The sequence below is a fragment of the Musca vetustissima genome, unplaced genomic scaffold (assembly GCF_032173495.1).
Source record: "Musca vetustissima isolate MV318-11 ecotype Yass unplaced genomic scaffold, APGP_CSIRO_Mvet_v1 utg1273, whole genome shotgun sequence".
In the NCBI taxonomy this organism is placed as follows: Eukaryota; Metazoa; Arthropoda; class Insecta; order Diptera; family Muscidae; genus Musca; species Musca vetustissima.
This window is the reverse complement of record NW_026875395.1, coordinates 153,004-162,527: the sequence shown is the minus strand read 5'-3', so window position 1 is coordinate 162,527 and position 9,524 is coordinate 153,004. Positions and strand designations below refer to the sequence as shown.

The 9,524-nt window shown below is 34.8% G+C and overlaps 1 protein-coding gene across 1 annotated transcript; it reads right to left on the bottom strand.

Annotated features, from left to right (window-relative positions):
* Positions 1–524: 524 nt before the first annotated feature.
* On the bottom strand, positions 525–3,963 carry LOC133337898 (general odorant-binding protein 19d-like). Its single transcript, XM_061546101.1, has 5 exons — positions 3,910–3,963; positions 3,763–3,835; positions 1,511–1,599; positions 875–1,005; positions 525–605 (listed from the first exon to the last, which is right to left on the bottom strand). The coding sequence occupies exons 1-5, from the start codon at positions 3,961–3,963 to the stop codon at positions 533–535; spliced, it is 420 nt and encodes a 139-aa protein (XP_061402085.1). The 3' UTR covers positions 525–532.
* Positions 3,964–9,524: the final 5,561 nt, after the last annotated feature.

Sequence of the window (9,524 nt, the reverse complement as noted above, 5' to 3'; positions counted from 1 at the left end):
CGTACTAAGGAACCAATAGAAACAAAACGTTCTGAAATTAGTATAACCTAACCTGTGACAAGTTTGTTTGAAATCGCTTAATATTTGGATAGAGCTTCCATATATATTTTCGACCGATTTCAAGTAAATTGGGCATCAGACTCCTCATGTTAGTCAGATTGACATCAAATTGTGCACAACGCACAAAATTGAGCATACAATTACGTAGTTGCGTTTTCTAGAAGTACAGACATAGCCCAACGGACTTATTTATATTTGTTTGAAGTCGATTAACATACTTTATGGATAGATCTAGGTAGATTCACATTTAGATAAATATTACTTTTTTTCATCCAATTACATGTTAATAGTCCTGTTTAATATACCCATAGTGGTGAAGGGTATCATATAGTCGGCCCCGTCCGACTTTACTACTTTCCTTACTGGTTTTATTTATATCCGTTTTTTCTTCATTTTTTCAGTTTAAATTTTTGAAAATATTTCTAATTTAATATTTAGAATAAATTAAATTTAAAATTAACTTAATTGAAAATTAATCATCCACAATTCCATGTTCCTGGGCATAAGTATACATACAAGTTACATATTGGCCAGCAGCTTCACAACTACAAAAAAAATTAAATTCATATATATTTTGTTTCAATATAAAAATAAAAATATTTTTTTAAAAATATATACCAAATGATTTATAAAATTTTTAATATTTAATCATATTTAACATTTTTTATTTATTTATTATTTTTTGATTTTTTATATCAAAAAAAAAATAATAAATAAAGTAATTAAATTGTTTATTTTTTAATATTATTTTTATTTTGTTTATTTTCATAATTAATAACTAAAAAATGTTTTTTTTTAAATTTTTTCAACTTACGGATCTTCATGGAAATCCAACGATTCACATGACTCCACCAATGTGGCGGCCAAATGAATTTTATCCTCCTCGTGTATGACAACTTCCGCCAATTTAATGGCTTTATCAGCATCCAAATCACCATCAACTAACTACAAAATAAAGAAATAAAAATATTTTTTTTATAAATTATAACTTACTCAATAAAAATTTAATTATTTAATAAAATTAATAATAATAATGATATTAACTTATGGCGGACCTTTGAAAAAAATTTTTTGGAAAATCGCCGACTTTTGACCAAAAACCAAGTTAAAAAATAAGGAAGATCTTCACCGATTGGCTTTATGGTTCATACGATAGCTATACACTCACAGAGAAACGTGTAAAAATTTGAAATCGATTGGATTATTAGTTTTTGAGTTATCGTGCCCGCCATTCGCAAAAGAGAAAAACGCGTTTAAAGTTTGAGAAGCCCTTTAGCCGTCACTTGATGCTAACACAATAAATCGGCTATATTTTCAAGAGTTCTTGAGATTTTCACTTGAAATTTTGTAGGGACATTCTTAAATTAGTGTAGATTCGAATTAAATCAAAAAAAAAATTTGACCCTGAGAATGGAGGGGGTCCCCTTAATACAATGGGTCATTTTCTTACCACACCCAAATGACGCATCAGACAGGCACGCATACATTTGCCCTCCTTGGTGGTTGGGGGCATGCGGGCCTTAAATGTTGCAATGTCATCTAGAAAAAATATATATAAAAAAAAATTAATTTTATTTAAAACATTAAGAAGACAATATAAATAATGAAAAAATATATAATAAATCATTCCACTTGCCCGTTTGTTAGTAAACGCCTAAAAGTATGCTTTGAATTTTGTCATTTAAGGCTTTTGAAGGCAATAAATGACTAATTGCATTGAAACAACATTTTAGGTCAATGAAAAAATATTTTTAACCAGAGAAAACCAGTAAGGAAAGTAGTAAAGTCGGACGGGGCCGACTATATGATACCCTTCACCACTATGGGTATATTAAACAGGACTATTAACATGACATTGGATGAAATAAAATATGTGATATTTATCTAAATGTGAATCTACCTAGATCTATCCATAAAGTTGTAAATCGCCTTCAAATAAATATCAATAGGTCATCCGTTGGGCTATGTCTGTACTTCTACAAAACACAACTACGTAATTCTATGCTCAATTTTGTACGATGGCAAAATTTGATGTCAATCTGACTAACATGAGGAGTTTGATGTCCAATTTACTTGAAATCGGGCGGAAATATATATTTGGAAGCTCTAACCAAATATTAAGCGAATTCAAACAAACTTGTCACAGGTTAGGTTATACTAATTTCAGAACGTTTTGTTCCTATTGGTTCTTTGGTGCGTCAATTACTTAAAATCAATCTATAATAAAGGGAGCTATATCTAAAACTGGACCGATTTTCACAAAACAAGGCAGACATCATTCTAGGCTCAATTCAGTACGTTATGCTAAATTTCGTGCAAATCGAAAGATATATAGGGACTTTGGTGCACCATTTATATGAAATCGGACGAAACTATATGGGAGCTATATAGAAATCTGGACCGATTTTCTCGAAACTTGGCAGACATCAATCTAGGCTCAATGCAGTACGTTATGCCAAATTTCGTGCAAATCGAAAGATATATAGGGACTTTGGGGCACCATTTAGATGAAATCGGACGAAACTATATATGGAAGCTATATCTAAATCAGGACCGATTTTCTCGAAACTTGGCAGACATCATTCTAGACTCAATTCAGTACGTTATGCCAAATTGCGTGCAAATCGAAAGATATATAGGGACTTTGGGGCACTATTTACATGAAATCGGACGAAACTTTATATGGGAGGTATATCCAAATCTGAACCGATTTTCTCAAAACATGGCAGACATCACTCTAGGCTCAGTTCAGTACGTTATGCCAAATTTCGTGCAAATCGAAAGATATATAGGGACTTTGGGGCACCATTTTCATGAAATCGGACGAAACTATATATGGGAGGTATATCTAAATCTGAACCGATTTTTTCAAAACTTGGCACACATCACTCTAGGCTCAATTCAGTACGTTATGCCAAAATTTCGTGCAAATCGAAGGGTATATAGGGACTTTGGTGCACAATTTACATGAAATCGGACGAAACTATATATGGGAGCTATATCTAAATCTGGACCGATTTTCACGAAACTTGGCAGACATCATTCTAGACCTAAACGATTAGGCTGTATCAAATTTCGTGCAAATCGAAAGATATATAGGGACCGTTCACATTAAATCGGTTAAATATATATATGGGAGCTATATCTAAATCTGAACCGATATTTCCCATTTTCAATAGGGTTCGTCCTTGGGCCGAATAAGTGACCTATGCCAAATTTCATCCAATTCGGATCATAAATGCGACCTGTACTTTGTTTACAATTTAACATGGACAGACAGACAGACGGGCAGACGGACGGACGGGCATGCATAAATCGACTTAGAAAGTGATTCTATGCATATTCTCAAAAGGAACCATGTGTCTATCTCGTTTCCTTTTGCCTGTTACAAACATATGCACAAAGACAGAATACCCTGTACCACAGTGTGGTGAAGGGTATAAAAAACATTTTTAATTAATCCACGCCTATTTTGGATGACTGATTTTTTTTAATTCCACGCCTATTGTGGGTCACTGAAATTTTTTAAATCCACGCCTATTTGGGATGACTGATTTTTTTTAAATCCACGCCTATTTTGGATGACTGACTTTTTTTGTTTAAATCCACACCTATTGTGGGTCACTGGAATTTTTTTTAAATCCACGTCTATTTTGGGTCAGTGAAAGAATATCTTAAATAAAATATATCCTTCGAACTTACCTTCTATTGCTCCTTCTTCTTCCTTGCATTCTTCGATTATCGTCAAAACATTTTCCCGAGTGATTTCTTCAGCCTATTTAAATAAAAATATTAATAATAAGAATATTATTTAAATAAATATATATATTTTTTAATTTTCCATAGTACCTGTATATAACACAATAACACTGTTAGCAAACCAAATAAGCCAAAGAAATGCATTTTTAACAAAACAAAATATATTTTATATATTATTCAAACTATTTTCTCGATTGTCAATGAACTGACATCAACTCTTCGAATTTTATTTCCATTTATATTTTAAAATTTTCCATTTTCAATTAAACATTTCGAAATAAAAATTCTCCATTAATTATGGCCATGGGAAATGCTATAATGGTAGCCATATAACATGTCGGCCTTAGATTAAGATTTATCCGCAGATCGGAAGACATTGTTTTGCGGCGCTTTAATCTCTCGACAATAATACCGTGGGAAATGCAAATTAATTCTTAGCATTTTATATGATTTACAAAATTCAATTAGAAAACTACAAATTGCAATATTAAATTTTATCATTGATACTAATTTGTGCACAAAATTTAGAGAATAAAATGTGGGAAAAAGAAATCAATTATTTTAGAAAGAAAACAAATGAATATTTATAGGGTAAAATTATTTTGTTGCATTTGCAATTAACAAAACCGGATTTCACAGTAACAAGTATTTAAATTAAAAATCACGTTATTAAAATTAATTAATATAGACTGAAGACTATTCTGAGACATATTAATATGACCTACACAAGCAAAAAGCGATATCTACACCTCGCTAATAGCATTGTCGGCATTAACATCTATGGTTTGTGTCTTTGCTATACATCACAGGATGGTAGTTACATTCCATCTCAATTGCTATTGGTCTGCACTATGATAAGCGACACCTAGTGTGGTAATCATCTGGACTATTGTTAATGTTTTCTTAATAAGTGTTCGCATTGTAAGAACATGGGTTTCGTATAATAAAACCAGTGAGCGGAGCAGTATAGTCGGACGGGGCCGACCATATTATACCCTACACAACTACCACGAAAAGCAAACTTTCGGCGGTTCTATATTCTGAGCCTGGGCAATATTTCGTGATATTTGCACTCTTTTTACCGATTATAGATTAACAACTCCTCTTTCTAAGTCTTGAATATTTTCAAAATGATTTTTCTTGAAGTGAATTTTTACGCCATAAAATAAAAAAATGGTCACTTTAGGTTTTGATTGATTTGACCTCGGAAAATTGACCGATCATCATCTAAACAGCCGCTCTAAGTATATGGTCAGATCCCCATCACCTTGTAAAATATGTGATGTTCTGCATATAATAATTGCCTCTAGAGCGACTAGAAAATCTGACAAAATTAAAGTTTTCGGTTCGTTGTACCCCCTGAATGAAATCTCAACTTCACCGAAAACTATAGGCGTCGTCCTTGACCATAATCAGAAATTCATGTACAATTTCAAAACGATCAGCGCGACATTTCCGTCATCTAATGGTAATACTATGCACATAGTCACCTTTACCTAATTACGTATAACTCCCACATCAGAGTACATACATGCATATAATTGGTATCAATTTGAAGGTCAACAACTCCTCTTGGATATACTATCAACTTCTCGGGTATATGTCCTTCAGGAGCAAGTATATACACCCCAGAATAAAAATTTTGTAATTTTTCACACAAAAGTCAGGGTCCATTTGACCCGCTAAATATTGACCGATCTTTATCAAACCTGGGATGCTTATTCTTAAGCCCGGTCCCCTTAACTATGTAAAATTTCACGATATTCGGACCAAAACTGTGGCCTCTGGAGCGACCAGAAAAACCGACATAAATTTAGTATTTGGTCCATTTCATCCCCTAAATATTAACGGATCTTTAACAGAAACAATAGGGGTCTTCATTGGACCGAACCCAACCTACATGCAAAATTTCGTGAAGATTAGTCCATAACTGTGGCATGTATCGTTATTACAAATTATAATCGACAGACGGACGGACGGACACACATGTCTAGATCGACTCAGCTAGTCGAGATATGACGATCGGTATACTTAAAGGTGGGTCTAGGACGAATATTTCGCAGCGTTACAAACTTTTGGGGCTGCACAAAGCTATAATACCCTGACAACATAGTTGTGGAAGGTGAATGTCTTGCTGTGGGTCTCTTGTGTAAAGGAGAGAATATTTAGTTAAACAGAGATCTATTTTCGTATACAGTCAACTTGAGATAAGAGATTATTTTGGTTGAATGTTTGTACACAAGAATAAGATAGGAGTTTTCTGTTGCCACATGTGGTATGTTTGGGTGAGATTACGGGGAGTAATGGTCGCTACAGGCTGATAAGAATGTGTAAGAATGGAAAAATAAAATGCTGAGTCGAAAGGAGACTGCGGCAAGGAAGAAGGCGGTGACGGCGAGACATTTAGCCAGTGAAGCTTAGATACTGAGCATAGCGGCTGCAGATGAAAGAAAGGAGGCGATGGAGTCCCTTGCCCTAGAAGATAAGCTAGGCAGAGCCTCGGCACCAACCGAACTTCAGTTGGTGATAAGCAATTTAATAACGAATATGGACATGTACGCAGAGTCTATCGATGAAATAGATACGACTGTGGTACAGTCCCCATATGACTTAATAGAAAGGTTGGTTAAGGAAGCACCCTATGAAGTGAAAGGCGATCGGATGGTTCGGGATCGGTGGATGGAGATATTGGAGAAAAAATCCAATATGGCAGGAGGTTTTAGGCCAGTCCAAGAACAAATTGGCAGCCTTCAAACGGCACTCCGCCGTGACGTGGCGGAGTTACGGGCAAGAAATAAAGAGCTAGAAGTTGCTCTAAAAAGATCGGAAGACGCCAATGGTTGCCTTAAAGAAAGGGCGCAGGCAAGGTATAGAGAGGCTAGAGATACTTACATCGATACATTTACTATCATGTTCGCAAGCTTAAAGGTGAATTGGTGGTGGTTGCGGAGAAAGCCCAGGCAGAAGAAAAAATCATGGGAAGAAGAGAAATGTAAGCTTTTGCAAGAACTGGATCTTTCGGAGAATAACCGTCGAGCAGCAGAGACCGAACGTGATAAGTTGAGCAGGCTCATGGCTGCCAATGCCAATAAGGAGCGGCAAGTAAGTAATATTCCATTTGTACAGGAAATAACTCCAGTCGAGTGAGCCATGGAAAAGAACGATGGGGTGGCTGATGCGGAGAAACCTGTTATGGAAGTTGAATCCGATGAAGTGAAGTTGAGTCCGATGTAAAACAAGTCCACGAGGGAATATATACCAAGAAGTGTGAGCCGCCAGTGGATAATTGTTTTGCCGATATGAAGGTGAAGCCGGCGGACAATGGCTGTTACCCGACAGCAAATGATTTGGGCTGTGAGCAAAAGCCGGTGGTTATTAATGTTCCGACGAGGAAAATTATGGCTAGAAATCCTGGAAATGGAGATATGAAGATGAAGCAGGCGGACAATTGCGATGAACCGACAAAACAAGGTGATTGGTTATGTAAGCATAGGCCGTTAGTTGCAGATGTCACCGCCAGGAAGATTGCGGCTATAAATCCTGAAGCTGCGGCCGGGAAATTGAAGGCCGTGGACAAATGTGACGTTCATCGTAAGAAGGAAGTGGTGGTTATGACGAAGCTTGTCGATGATACCGCCAATAAGACGAAGACAGCAGCCGAAATTCGGAGCCACCAAGAAAAAGCGGTTACATTGCCAATATGAAGAGGTCGGTGGATGTGCCGCCCTGGAAAATGAAGATGCGAAACAAACGTACGGAGCAGATAATGGACCATGTGGCCAGTCCGAAGATGAAGACTATGTACAATGGTTCAGGCTGGAAGAATAAGACGGCGGACAAAGGTAGAGGTGCCAACAACGGTGGTACCTAGTGGCGATTACATAGCTGTGTTTTTAATTTGTTTTATAATTAAATTTCTTATATTTTATAATTGTATTTTTTGAATATTTTATATTTTAATAATCATATATATAGGATTTGAAACTGAAGGCAATCTTAAATCATATTAAACAATGCACAGGAATTTAGAATCTGATTGAAAAAAAATAAATATTTCCATAATTGTTAAGTCCACAATAACAAAAAATGTTTTAAATGCTTTATTTTGTTTTTAAGGAATTAATTTCACAACAAACAAAAAATAGGTAACTAATTAAAGGCTTTAACAAAATTATTTAAATGTTGACAAGGATAAATAAAAGTTACACAAGGCATAATGAAAATTGTTTTCAAGGATAATTGGGTTAATGGGCAGCGGCATGTTCTTTGAGACAGGCGCCATATTGGACAGCAGCTTCGCAGCTATAAGAAAATAAATAAAAATATTAAAAATTGTAATAGCAATAAATCATTGACAAAAATATTCATTAAAAAGTGCTGAATCTAATTAGAAATTATACTTACTGATCATCATCAACCTCCAAGCCTTCACATGCCTCCACCACAGCTGTGGCCTTATCCTCATCATCGCCGAACAAGACCATACCAACTTCTATGGCTTTGTCTTTTACCAATTTACCATCGGCTAGCTATAATTTGAAGAAATATAAATAAATAATTTTAATAATAAATAATTTAAAATGATTAATTAAATTAATAAATAAAAATATTTTTCCTTACCACACCGAATTTCTCCATTATACATGCCACCATACATTTACCCTCAGGTGTTGAGGGTGACTCGTGGGCTTTCAAGGCTTCAACGTCCTCTGAAATATTAAGAAACAAAAACCAATTCAAAATCCTCTAAAGAATCAAGACTATAATCAACAGATTGATATTTTTGAACCAGTCGCGACGTGGATTTTTAAACAAAAAAATGTTCATGGGGTCTTAGTGAATAACAATTTTTACTGAACGCCAAGTCATGAATTTGACAACAATTTTGTTTCCTAAGTCCTATATTAGATATTGACTTGTTAAACCACTTTTTTCAAGAGCCAAGAAGATTCAGAAAATAAAAATACTTCCAGAATAGAAATAAAGTTAAAAAAATATACAAAATTGTTCACATTTATAATATCGTTTGATTGCAAATGAATCCTGTGCTATTGAAACTAAGTCAGTAAGGTAAATATGGGGAACTGGTTAGCAAAGCAATAAAAATAGTTCATAGTACTTAGCAACACCATGATCGCATTGGGTTTGTGTATTTGCTATCAATAAGTATTCGACACTACCTTAACATTGCCCACTCAACCAAACAGCGACATCTTTATGACACTCACAATATTGTGGACATTATTAATTATGGTATGTGCCTATGTTATTATGCCAAGAAGCCAAGCCAAGAAGATTCGTTAAATAAAAACGTTTCCAAAATAGAAATAAAGTTTAAAAAAATATACAAAATTTGTTCACATTTATAATTTCGTTTGATTCATATGAATCCTGAAACTACGTCAGTAGGGTAAATATGGGAACTGGTTGGCAAAGCAAAAAAATTGTTCAGAAGGTGAAATGTATTTACCAACACCATGATCGCATTGGGTTTGTGTATTTGCCATCAATAACTATTCGACACTACCTTTGCCTACTCAAAAAAACAGCGACATCTTGATGACACTAATAATATTGTCGACATTATCAATTATGGTATGTGTTTTTGATATTATGAACAGGGTGACTTAGAAAAATATGTATTAATCAAACAACGCCCTTTGATAGCTTGGAAATATTATTTAAAAATCCAAGCCTTGCCGTGG